Raw genomic sequence first — 13,125 nt, 5'->3', positions numbered from 1 at the left:
GTTAACTTTAAATGTTTCAAAAGATTTGAATTTTCTGTGAATGTTCACAAGACATGTGGCTGTGACCTCTAAAATAACAGACCCAAACTTGAAATACACACTGAGAAACAAAAAAGAGAAAATTGAGTAAATATTGTCATTTTTGGAGTTGTCTTTTTGTGACACTATTCATGCTGAATTTGTCTTTTTTGTTCTCAGTGTGCATTTCGAGCTTGAATATGAACTTTTCATAGTTCATGGACTCGTGAATTGGGAACATTAAAAAATTCAAAATATTCAAACATTTGGAGTGACTTTTAGACATGGGAGCACTGGATATCCTCCTCAACTTATGGTGGGAGGACACCGAGTGAACCTAGTTTTCGGGATAACCAAACAGAAGGAAGAGGATCAGCGGAGCACGGAGTAGAATAAGCACGATTAGATGTGCACGTAAGAGTGTGTTGCACATGCAGTATAACTCCCAATTGCCATCTCATGTAAATATACTATGAGAAGTCTCCTTATATATTGGTCCAAATCTTTGTCCATTGACAACATGTGACTAAACTACCACATGCTATTCCATTATTGACTTCTCTCCATATCATATATATAGCTAAATAGTTGACCATCACTGTGTCAGCTATGTCAACTCAACAAGCCACAATGCATGAGAAAAGACCACCGTAACATGCATAGTTCCTGCTACTTGTATTTGGCAAATATCCTACAACTATGCAACAATCAAATACAGTAAATTTATGTATAATTTTGTTTTACTTATATTATTGATCCAAATACTAATGTTACGTACAACAAAACATTCTTGAAATAATTGAACCAATCCCCTCAGCAACGCACAGGGTAGTATTTCTATTTTCCTGAAATTTTGATGGACCATGACCCGTTGGAATTCTTACACATCAATCGGCGGGTAAGGTGACCGCCCTAAGGAAAGTTTGAATGGTTTTGTTTCTTTATTATTGCCGTTATCGGTTGAACAAAGCTTGAGCGGTCGTCTTCAATCGGTTGCACCTAGAGTCAAGAGTACTTTGCTTTCACGTGCTGCAGTGCGCACCAAGTATGTGTCCGGGTGAAAAGATTAGGAACTCAATGTTAAAAACAATATCCATAGACCCCAACATAAAGCACAAATTGTCGTAAGTTGTCTATAGCCCTAATAGCTATTTCCCAAACATATTAGAAATACTACAAGGTGGTGGAAGATTGAAAGGCACATAAACTACTCATCACGCAGGTGGGCAACAGGGCATGAGAGAAAACAAGATCTCTTTATTGTTTCTTCTTCGTTGCAATGGCAACACTTTTACCTGATTTTCTAATGGGTTAATCGGATTCATGCCACTTTGCGGGATTTTCTTTTGTAAGGATCGTCCCCATCATAGGTACCATATAACGATCTTAATCTTAAACGTCACCTTTGAGTTTCTAGATATGTTTCACCCCAATTGACTGTTCGCATTCACCATATCGGCATACATGCATTGGCTGAGGAAGACCCAAACGGGTGGAGGCTCCACCTAAACACATCGGGTTCTTGGTTTAGATGATGCGCAAACATTTCACTAATTGAGTCCACCTAAAGCTAACATTTAGCAGTGCAATGATCACAACATCGGCCACTGTTGTGTGCTGTGTTTGGGTGCCGCTATTAACTCTCATCACACCTTTCCTAAAGGGAGAGTCATTAAGTATCATCCTAACTCAAACGGTGCAAGGTTTCCAAATTGTTCTCTCGGTTCTTGTTAATGTGTTCATGTGTTTGTATTCAGTTAATGTTCACTCTGAATGTCAACACCCCGTCAAAACCTACACTAAGTTTATTCTTTGAGGTCGTCTGCCTCCCTGCTTTCTGTGCTCTCAAGTGAGACTTCACCATTCTTGTGCGCTCACTCGGTCACAAACTCACGGCAGTGGAAAGTGCAAGGACCATGCCTTCTCGTGGATGCCATCCAAGAGATCAGCGAGCGGTCATTGCCACTCATTAGAATTTCCGAATGAATTAGCAAGGAGAATACAGAGCTAAAAGGAATAGAACCATTGGCACAATAAAAGAGGTTTACCAAGCATACAACTTGAATGTACAGCGATCAACGTCATCAACAGTAGCTCAACCCCTGTACGCTGATGGCGCAGGTGAAGAACAGGTTGATCACATGATGACTGTTTTCACGGGTTGACACTTACCTTACGCGGAGTACGTACAAATGACAATAACAATAATGAAAAGTATGTATATGGCCTCAACAGCAAACACAGCTCACAGCATTCCCAAAGACAAAAACCCAACAACAATACAGTCACAGCAGAAGAGGGCAACTACAACGATATAGAATCGTAATGCCTGAGTGCCTACCTCGCAAATAACCTTGCCTATTGTGCCTGCTCGGGTACAGGCGCAACATCAGTGGCCTCCTCAGACGGCTTGCCTGGGTCCTCGTTGATCGCCTCATTGACGCCGAGCACTTCATCCATCAGGTCGTCTTCCGCGGCCATGTCGTCCACGTCCACATCATCATCCTCGTCATTGCCACCGTCGGGGATCCGCCGAGCCTTTGGGCCATGCTCCGCTCTGTGCGTGTCAAGCTCCTTGTCCATTTCCTGCATGTTAGCAGGCACGTTCCCCCTCCGAGCATTCCGGGCATTCTGAATCCTTTCCAGCTGCCTCTCAACATTAGACAGATACTGCTCCTCAACTTGCTTTTGGAACTGGGTCAGCTCCGTTCTGCGTACAGATTTCCATTCTTCAAATACCTGCAATGATTGATGGGAGTTAGGTTCGTCTGGATTGACCGATCCAGAAGACAACTGGCGATTTCAAAGAATATAAATAATTTTGTCGTGTAAGATTGAAGGTGGCCCCAGGAAAACATGCAAACAGATGCTGGAAAATAGGACTGTTATGATTTATGTGATGTTCTCAATCCATTTTTTGCATTTGGCAAAAAAAAAATACTTGCAAGTAATAGGTAAGGTCACCATGAGCCACCATGTTCCTTCACCTCGGACATCAAAAGAAATCACAAAGCTGCTCCTGAACAAAGTGAATTCTCACATGTGCAAATGATGAACTGAAGCTTAAACACGCCAGAAAGTTCCCCAGTAAATTTTCGAATTCATGGCATGATGATGAACTACAGCATAATTTTGCAGCAGTGCCGTTATGGGTGACTTCATACTCAATCTTTTTGTGCAATGTAATTAACATTATCAAGAAAATATAATACAAAGGTAAATACCACAACATCGTGTCTGTACTATCAAGACCAGCCACAAGCAAGTTATCATAGTTCCCGCGAGTTGCCAGGTTCTTGAGTGAACAGGGAACTCTCACCAATTCAGAAAGGCGTTCGTACTTTTCTCTCCTCTGATAAATATTTCATAACAGAGTATTTTTCGCAACTCATTGATCTGCTTAGTATTCACCACAAAGCATACAGAGGCTGCACTCTAGTGGTTGACTGATAGATAGTCTAAAAGACACGAACAGCACAGCAGCAAAAGACGATGTTGAATCTATTGCTGCCATTTTCATTCCGTGCATAGCTGAGGTGTTTCAACTTCCAAGTACGTTGAATAGATATAAAGGGACAACTATAAAGGCAAATCATCCTTCAAACATGTGCAGATCATGCAGTTTGTTTATTTTTTATTCCTCGGATCATAAAGTTTTTTAGTACTAACTTATAAGAAAATACCTTTTCCTTGTTTTGCTCAACAATAACCGGATCATCAACTATTGGTTTAGCCGGCATGTAATAAATAGCTGGTTCAGCTTTTGTCCTGCAAATACAAATGGAATCAAACAAGAAACAAACATATATAGTATAATGAGTGGATATGGAAACCCCTATAGACATCAAACATCAAGATTTGCGTACAATCAGAAACGCATCTTCCCTCAATTTAATTGTCAATATGGATACTTTTGGACCAGGAATAAAAATAACCTGCAGCATGCACAAAATAAGAACAGACTCGTCAAAAAGCAAGCAGAATCCAACTATGCAAACAAGCAGCACAATGGAAGGAAAAGGGATAGTGATCATTTATCAAAGTCAAAGTGAAAAATGGAAAATGACATAAAGCAGTGAAGTTACCTTAAGAAACTGGACAGCTTTTTGTGATGCTCAGACCACTGAATGTACAATAGCTCCAACCTCTTTTCTTCTGCCTTAGCAGCTACTCGAGCACGGAGCGTCTAAATAAGAGCATCTCAGGGTTAAATCATTTGGCATACAAACACAACCAAGTTAAATGAGTGAAATTAAAAAACAGATGCATGTCACAGAAAAGTGAGCGGGAGATTACCATATCACGCCTACGCTTCTCAGCTGCTTGCTCCCGTTCTTGCTGCCGCAATCTTTCACTGTCCTCACGAGCCTTTTGATCAGCCTACATTCAACCGATCATTTCAGTATTTCCTGACATCTTAGAGCTAATATTGAGAATACAAAAAAATGCAATATGATCATCTGCGAGGCATGTAAACTTCCAAGAGAAAACACTAAATTATGTTCCCTCAGAAAAGAAATACTGAACTCCTCAAAGTTGGAAAAGATCATTGATCTCCCTCAGCTCTTAAGTTCAGTTAAGAATAGTTCAAGAATTGCTAGAGTGGCAACTGACACCCATGCTACATATTTTATATCTATTCGGATCTTCTACCCACAGGTCCTTCCCCATGTTTGACAAATAAATGATGCAACCACACATGTAAGATAACCAAATAAGCAAACAGTACACAGGGGAAAAAACATCTGGACACAAGACAAGTAACAATAAACATTTAAGTAAAAAGAAACTTTGAAGTGACTAAGGGTTAATGTCAAGACCTCAAAAACCAACTGCAAGCCACCTGAGTTAATTCCATTACTGTAATACCAGCCTAGAGGCTTCCATATAGGGCCTGGCCCATAGGCACACCAGGCAATTTTCAATATGAGAACCAAATAAGAGAATAACAATTTATTTAGCTCATAGCACCCTGTGTATTATTTGAGTGGCTAATGATTAACAAAATGTATAAATATAGATAAGTACCTTCTGCTGAGCCTCTGATCTACGCATAAAAGCCTCTGAGTTGGAAAGTTTTTTGTTCTCCTGCTGAAATTTCTGCATTGGCAAGCATGAGGAAGAATCAGATAAACTGAAATATTCACAAAGGTGAACACAATGGATTGTGAAAAAACAGTTGTGTTCCTCTAAATTGGACTGATCACATTCACATAATGAAGCATATTCAACACAATGAGGCATGCATAATACAAGTCAAACTCCCTCGGCACCAAGTTACTCACGGTCTACACCTCTCTTGGTGTCTGATTTGACTTGAAGAGTTCATTCATAATAGTTAATTATGAAATTGTGTTTCCATTAAATGTATGATAGCTATGCTTGTTAACTTTAGCCAGCAGACAAACTAGTGCTTATTGACCATATAGCTTGCAAACAAAGCATTTGCTATTATTAGTGCAATAGTGACATGACATTAACACTGTGTTTGCAGAAATCAGGTAACATAGCTTCACATCGGGCCTCTAAAAAACTTTACTACACCTATAGGTAAGACATCAAATCCTCAATGACTGCCCTGAAACCTCACCCACAAGTGATCTAGAAGTTTATTCAGCAGATTTCTTTTCTTTATTCAGTAAGGTCACTCGTGATTTTTGTGTATCTGAGAGTAGGTGCAACGAACTTGGTGGTAAAGTTGAAAACTGGGGGTGCAATACAAAAGTTCCTGCAGAGCAAATTGCATATGGCGATTTTCAACAAACACAAAATGACAAGCTTACGATACAGTTTCATTGAAATTGAAGCTGTAGAGTGTGCTGGTAAAGCAATGAAGAAAAAATGTTGGAGTAACTCCTTTTGGAAAACAATGAACAAATTTCACATGATTAAGGAAAAGCTGTAAGCAGGCAATGTTATTGTAAGTACTGGAAATTCCAAAATATTTTAGAGCAATGAAGTTCAGCATTCTGGAAATATAAACCAGAGTACCAGACAAAGCAAGTATGGGAAATCAATTAAAAGGGTATTGAAGATTTAATGGTGTTCAGTACTAATAACTTGAATACTTTGTATGAATCAAACAGAAATTAGTTATAACTGCACCACCCGTAACACAACACCTATCTGAGGAATGAGGAATTTAATGTTCTCCAAGAGATTTGAATATAAAGGAGTATGGAAATTGGTTATAAACTATGCAGTCAAATAGAGCCATGTCCAACCTAGTAAACAAAACAAGGAATGATCTATTTACCAGACCAGTTAATAAATTGCCAATGGTTATGGGGTAATAGAAATGAGGATTTGATGTTGGAAGACCACAACTGATTGAGAGAATTGCTAAGTTGATGAAAGAAGCAAGAACCCCTCTGTAGCCAAATTGGCAAAATATTTTCTGCTTGATGCCAAAAGTTGCAGGACAAAAATAAAACCTTGAGGATTCAAAAATTCACTTGCCGTTTGTACTTCAACTAAATTAGTATATTCTTACCGAACAGCAGGTTAATATACCATGTTCGATTACACAATACCCAATCCAAAGCAATCAAGAAATACTGAAACAAGAAGGAATTATCACAATTTCTAAGCACGTGGATCGTCTCATTATACGTCAGATGAACTTGTTACCTCTAGCGTGCCAACAAGAAGCTTCCCCAGCATTCTCTTGTTCCTCCTCACCAAGCTCTGATCCTCTTCCTTGGGAGCCGGCCTCGGGAGAGGCTCTGGCAGCTGATTATCAAGCTCCTGCAACCAAATAATACCAATATAAGCGATCTCCCGAAAACAGCATGTGGAACCCATCCACAAGCACACACGCACACTATCTCCTCCAAAATCCCATTCCCCTTACTCACCCTCCTGGATACCCACTGGCTCCCATCCCTCCTGAACCCACCATTACTGGCTGCCCTCCTCTCACCACCTTGAGCAGCATTTGGTCCATCCTCACGCCCCTCCGCCGCCGCATCATCCCCATTAGTTCCAGGGCCATCCACCTCCGTGCATCACGCCAAACACAGAGAAGACGTTAGGGTATTTGACAAACCAACAAAACAAAACAGGATTGACGAACACAAAAATAAAAACGAGGGCTCGTACTTTAACCACGGCAGAAAGAAGCCGGCGCTTGGGCTCGGGCTGGTCCACCGGCTCCGGGGCCTGCATCAGAAACACGCGGGGAGAAAAATCACGCACAGAAACAGAGACAGGGACGAGAAGGAGACGCGAAGCGAGAGGCGCGCACGGGTCTGGCGAAGCCGCGGAGCGGGCGGGGGCCTCCGGGGCCGGGGCCGGGGCCGGTGGCGGGGGCGCCGCGTCGGAGGCCTCGGGGGTCGCGCAGGCGCTCGCTGATCTGCGGGAGGGGAGGAGAACACGGGGACAAGCAAACGGGTCAGGGGAGACGCCTCGATGGCCACGGAGGGGAAGTGAGAGGGTGGAGGGGCGGGGGGGAGGGACCTCGCGGTGCTGGCGCTGCAGCTCTTGGAGCTCGCGGCGGATCTCCTCGGCCGTCTTCTCCGCCGCGGCGGCCATCGGCGGCGGCGAAGGGGAGGGAGGGAGGGTTTGGCTGCTGCGCGAGGGAGGGAGGATGGGGCGGGCGGATGCGTTGTCGTTCGGGGGGCTTGGATGCCCTAGGATGCGGTGCGTGGATGCGAGTGGTCTCGGCCGTTGGATCTTTGGCGTGCCGTCTCCGTCGCGGTTGGGCCGTGGTCGCCTCGCCGGGTCGGTTGTTGCGGTCGGCTCAGATCAATACACTGGGTGCGAGTGCGACCAAAGTTCTAAATTTTCAAAAAAATGATGGATTTTATTAGCTCAAAATGCAGCATTAAGAAAATACAAACATGATAAGCATACATCCGGCCTTTGCACAGCTAGAATGCACACAGCCAACACCAATCCACACAAAAAACACGCCAGCAAATAGTAAAGTCATATAAGACCAAAGCTATGCATGGGCGACGAGGAAAAAAAAAGTGATCAGCTCTGTGAACAGAAAACTATAGGAAAGACCATATTCGCGGCAACCGTCTCAAGACACCATATGAACATCGTGATTCTTCAACAACAACGCCTTCAGAAAGGGAGCAACGCTGAAACGCTGTCGTCACTGGATCCAGCAGTCAACGCGGAATCTAGGTTTTCACCCTGAAGAAAATGTCCGAACATATCCGAGCAATGCCTTCAACAAGGTAACGATGTATAACCATCGCCATTGCCAGAATTCAAATCAGGGCTTTCACCCCGGAGCTCGATACCGGGTACTTAAGAATCACCACCATCGACGTCATAAATGTGTTGTCGCCACCACTTTTCCACGACCCCGGTAGCACCCCAGCACCTACTGCGCCGCTGCACACCCATTCCTCTGCGTCAAGCCGGCATCCATAGTTTGCATCTCATCGCCGAAGTGAACTATCGGATCTGAAAAGATGAACTAGATCTTTCGATGTACACTGCCGCCGTGGAGCCACAAGAGGTCGCTGCACCATCACAGTTTGCAGCCACCATCTCTAGGCCGAACAAGATCTGGATCACCGTTACCGCCCGAGATACCACGCACAAACGACGGGAGATCGAACCGCCATCTAGCAAGGCCTGGCCCAAGCGACGCCGGAGGACGCACGCATCGGCTGGACCAAGTCCACACGTCCCAGCGTGCCGACGCGTTGCCTGCCGCCATGCCCAGCAGATCCAGGTTGCCGCCGCGAGCATAGGCCAGCAAGGAGCCAGCCCGAGGCACACTCAAGGAAAATGTACTTTGGTTCCAGGGTGTAATCCGATATGGAAAAAATATTATAGTAGTTTAAAAAGTCAAAAAAGTTTTGAAATTCTTTTTGAATAAACTTGATTTTCTTTCGCATTAGTATATAAATTTTCGCGAATATAGCCCATCGTTGACTTCGGGCCAAAAGAAATATTGCTATACACAAGACACTCTTCACACTATGTTGGCCTACAAATTTTTGTTGCCCTGAAATCAACGAGGGGTTTTCTTTTCGTGATCTTTTTACAAGTACAATGAAAGGTCAAGTTTACTTTTATATATATATATATATATATATATATATATATATATATATATATATATATATATATATAGAAAGTCTATTTAAGACCCAGGGTGAAGAATAAGAATTCTTCACCCTGGTCGAACAACCCAGCCAGCCAGGACCCTGCTCCGTGGCCCATCGCACCGCTCTTCAAGCCAGACGCTCTCCAGCCGGACTATATTTTTTTTCCAAGCGACGGTTGGCAAACCCACTCTTTTCGTCAAAGAAAAAAAAAGGAAATGAACGGATAACCTCCGTAGTTCTTGGATCGAAAGCGGCGAGCAGTTTCGGCGGCGACGGAGAGAGGTGTCGGCGGCGAGCTCGTGGTAGCTGCTGGTCGACCCCTGATGAGTGCGGCACTTGGGGTGGAAGGTTGGCCGGAGGCAGCAGCGAGGCGAGCTGTGCTGCAGGAGGCTTCGCGGCGGGTGACGGCTTCGCCCGCCGGCGGCCGTGTCGCAGTCCGCATCGATCCCCAGCCCCCTTCGTTGCTCGTGGCGATGGTCCCCTGCTTCCACGCCTGGTCTCTCCACTCCTCCCTCTTGTCTCCTTTCCATCCTCGCTCACCCTGATCGATGTGCTTAATTGCCTTGCAGGAAGGCCATCGACTCGTAAGTCTACAAGCTGTCCCACGGCTGCCTTCATTTCCACCCAGGTTAACTAATTTGCATGCACGTGCGATTTCTAGTATCTCCAGAATCTCGTCAATTCATGCATTTTTTTGGTAAAGAATCCATACAAGTGTCTACTGTCTACAGGTTTTAGGTTACTCAAGATCAACTGAGTGCACTAGGCATCCATAGTTGCAAAACGATTCTGGATTTTTGCTTGGTAAATTTTCTGGAATTACTAATTTTTGCATGTATCGGTCAGCAATCAAAATCATTTGTTGATCGAGAAGTCCAAAAATAGTAAGGTCCGTTCTCTTAACTGAATTTTTAACTTTGCTCCCTATTGTATATATATTCACACGAGAAGCAGGTATTTAATTGGGAAAAAATCCTGGGATTTTAATTAGTAATTTGCTGGTATAGAAAGATGGATCTGTTATTAATAGACATCAAGTAGTTCTTACGTTTCCTATAGACAATTCATTGAGGATAGGAACATTGCGTGGAAATTGATTTTATAAATTATTACAGAGATAGCTAATGAAACTAGAGTTGTACTCCGTATTAGAACTATTGCTCTTTAAGGTGTTTTGACTATTGAGGTTTACTCTGGGTGTTGAAGTGCAACAATTACTTCTCCCTGGAGGGTCTCTATACTTTTGCATGTTTGTAGTATATAATATCTGGTGTTCCTTCTTTTAAGTTTTTAATTGTCAAATTTCATGTTGTTCTTGTTCCTGTTTGCTCTTTATCCAAATCTTCCTGGGATTTAAATCAGAAAGGATGCTCAATGGGACTTGGTCACGCCGAGATATCAGCAGCAATCGGCACCGACAAAGCTCAATTATCTATTGCATATTCAGAAGAAAGCATCTCCTGTCGACAATCAAGGCACTATGACAGGTATATCAAAAAAGTGTTCCGCCGATCTAGTTCATGACTTCAGATGCATCTATATCAAAGCTTTATAAAATTTTCTCTTTGCAAATTGTTTAGTTGGTGGAGTATATATACTTGATTGCTTATCCTAAATATGATTTTGGGCACATAGGGTCTGACTAGATTCAAAACCTGCTTAACTTCACACTGATCTTGGGGTGAACACCCATTCTTCGATTAGCCCCTCCACCATAGTTGTGAGTTGGATTTTCATTTATTTTTGGTACCATCAAGGGCATTCAATATTTCTTGATCTATTTGACTGGATATTTACTGGATAACAAAATAATCTAGAAACTTCTACTGGACATTACCTCAGTTCCATTCAAGAAAATGGTATATGCAGTGAATCAAAAGGTTTATACTCATAAAGAGAGGTAGAAAATCTAATCTCGGTATTTTTTTGGAAGGGCTGGGTGTATATGTATATACTATATACTGGTACTTGAAAAGGGGTATCTGCTCTAATTTTTTCAAGCATGCATGCAAGTCTGTCGGTGTATGTAACTTGTAAAGCTTTGAAAATGTATTGTTCATTGATGTTATTCCTTATTAATTTTCCCTAGCATAAACCAGACTTTATATGTAAATGTGCTTCTGGAGTATTTATCGACCAAGATTGTTTGTTGTGCACTTATGTCAGCATCTAGATCATAAATCTATAACATCGCATCTCGTTGAACAGCATCGTATGTGCTATTTTCTGGCATAACCTTTGATGTTAATGCTCATAAAACAACAAAGAAACTTTATACTTTGAGAAAGCGGATGCCAAATTGTACCGAATGTTCCAAACAGAATGAAAATTAGACCATGTGTTCGATTTTGATTTCATCCACAAATTTAGTTGTTTTGGGCAAAATTACAAGCTTATTTCTCAGATTGTAGTATGTTTTGCACCAAATTCTAAGAGAGTGAGCGCTTCATTTCTTTGAGAAGCAAAACTTGGACTAAGGATTGTAAGTTGTTTATTTATTCTTAGCATTTTCTACAATCTTCTGTTTTGCTGCCGATCATCTCTTGCAAGTTAACAAGAACACTATTACTTTGTTAACCAATATCCATTCATTTTCTTCTTAGCTAATGTTTATTTGTTCTGAAACTCCATGCATATACATACCCGTAGTTACAAAATGATTTCTCTGTCGGAATTGCATATGCATATCAACGTTTGTTTCAACACATTATTTCTTTAACCTTATGCCCCTAGGATGTGCTTCATTGATGCTGCTTATTGTTCCCTATACTCTAATCAGTAAATATGAAATTCTCAGTGAATCAAAATCAGTTTTATTTACACTGTAGGTAGCTCAAGCCTAAGATGCAAACATCTCTAGGAATGGAGTTGCTGACGGTATGCAAAGAATGAGACAATGGTGATGGTCAGGATCGATGTGTCAAGCATCTGAGACATATCGACGTCAAGACATGGAAGGGGGCTCTCTGCCCTTATAGATAGGCCTTCTTACCATGCTGAATTACCAACCTGCACAATTAATGTGTATCGAAATTAACTTTGGAAGAACATTAAGCATGCAAACATAGTTGTGGAGAGTCCTTGAAACATCTTACCTGCAATGTTAACTTAAACCTTCTGGATCAGCAAATGCTTCATCCTTCTCTTCAAATGTAAATTCTACTGCCCAGAACAAACCAGTTTAGAGTTACGGGAAGCTTGTCTTCTTGAGCATTCTGAAAACTGGAGAGTATCCATCTCGATTTGGTTGTAGAATAATGCTATAAGCTCTGCAGCATGGCTTACAGTTCTGTACCACCAAAAGCTAGACAAAATGTGAGCTAAGATTATCTGTCTTGTCATGAAACAACCACTGGTAAAAGAAAAATGAGAACGATGAAGAATGGGCACAATGCTCCATGAACTTGGCGCATGCTAGATAGATAAACTGTACTTTTGAGAGCAGACAGATCTGTGTGTCTCTTCACATGATTGCAGTATTTTACGAGTTTGTTTAGGAGTTCAAAAAATTAGCTTCTTTTTTTGTCTGAACCAATTCCAATACAAATAAATAATATTTAACGAGTAGCATTTTAAGTAGCCTATATACAGTTTATCATCTAAACCTGTGCTAGGCTGAAGCGCACCCATGCCACAATAAAATACTACAACATAAAAAAGAATTCCGCTGAGTTGTTGCTCACCTTACCTCGTAGTAATTTTACATCGCAGGCCAATTTCTCTCACGGTTGTTTCGGGCATGCCAGGCTGAAGCCCACGCTGTAATCTTACCTCTGTTATGTTCTATATTACCTCACCAGCCTACACGCTATAATCTTACCCCAGTTGCCTTGTAAATTACCTCAGAATAGAAGCCTCCACGGTTGGCATACTTGCAGGTTGCATGTGCCTGCATGATTTGGCTGGGGTGAGGAATAAGAATTCCTCACCCAGGGTGACGAATAGCGCGACCCTATATATATATATATATATATATATATATATATATATATATATATATATATATATATATATATATATATATATATATATA

General features: G+C 41.9%; 2 protein-coding genes across 9 annotated transcripts; one reads left to right on the top strand and one right to left on the bottom strand.

Annotated features, from left to right (window-relative positions):
• Positions 1 to 2,191: 2,191 nt before the first annotated feature.
• Positions 2,192 to 7,623, bottom strand: LOC119286947 (pinin-like). The gene is made up of 10 exons (XM_037566419.1): positions 7,477 to 7,623; positions 7,265 to 7,372; positions 7,120 to 7,179; positions 6,876 to 7,016; positions 6,649 to 6,765; positions 5,047 to 5,118; positions 4,315 to 4,398; positions 4,104 to 4,204; positions 3,702 to 3,786; positions 2,192 to 2,757 (listed from the first exon to the last, which is right to left on the bottom strand). Exons 1-10 carry the CDS (start codon positions 7,549 to 7,551, stop codon positions 2,377 to 2,379), a joined length of 1,224 nt encoding a protein of 407 aa, XP_037422316.1. The 5' UTR covers positions 7,552 to 7,623; the 3' UTR covers positions 2,192 to 2,376.
• Positions 7,624 to 9,289: 1,666 nt separating this feature from the next.
• On the top strand, positions 9,290 to 12,229 carry LOC119286946. Of its 8 annotated transcripts, XM_037566417.1 has the most exons (5): positions 9,290 to 9,588; positions 9,662 to 9,676; positions 9,939 to 9,981; positions 10,455 to 10,579; positions 11,921 to 12,229. In XM_037566417.1, the coding sequence occupies exons 1-5, from the start codon at positions 9,416 to 9,418 to the stop codon at positions 11,922 to 11,924; spliced, it is 360 nt and encodes a 119-aa protein (XP_037422314.1). In that variant the 5' UTR covers positions 9,290 to 9,415; the 3' UTR covers positions 11,925 to 12,229. The 8 variants fall into 8 exon arrangements, 3 of the variants coding, with proteins under 3 accessions (XP_037422314.1, XP_037422313.1, XP_037422315.1); XR_005140712.1 differs by lacking the exon at positions 9,939 to 9,981 and having other exon boundaries at positions 9,662 to 9,720; XR_005140710.1 differs by having other exon boundaries at positions 9,662 to 9,720; positions 9,824 to 10,579.
• Positions 12,230 to 13,125: the final 896 nt, after the last annotated feature.

This window comes from Triticum dicoccoides, chromosome 4A (genome assembly GCF_002162155.2).
Source record: "Triticum dicoccoides isolate Atlit2015 ecotype Zavitan chromosome 4A, WEW_v2.0, whole genome shotgun sequence".
Taxonomy (NCBI): Eukaryota; Viridiplantae; Streptophyta; class Magnoliopsida; order Poales; family Poaceae; genus Triticum; species Triticum dicoccoides.
The sequence above is the reverse complement of the archived record's forward strand: the minus strand, read 5'-3'. Positions and strand labels throughout refer to the sequence as shown.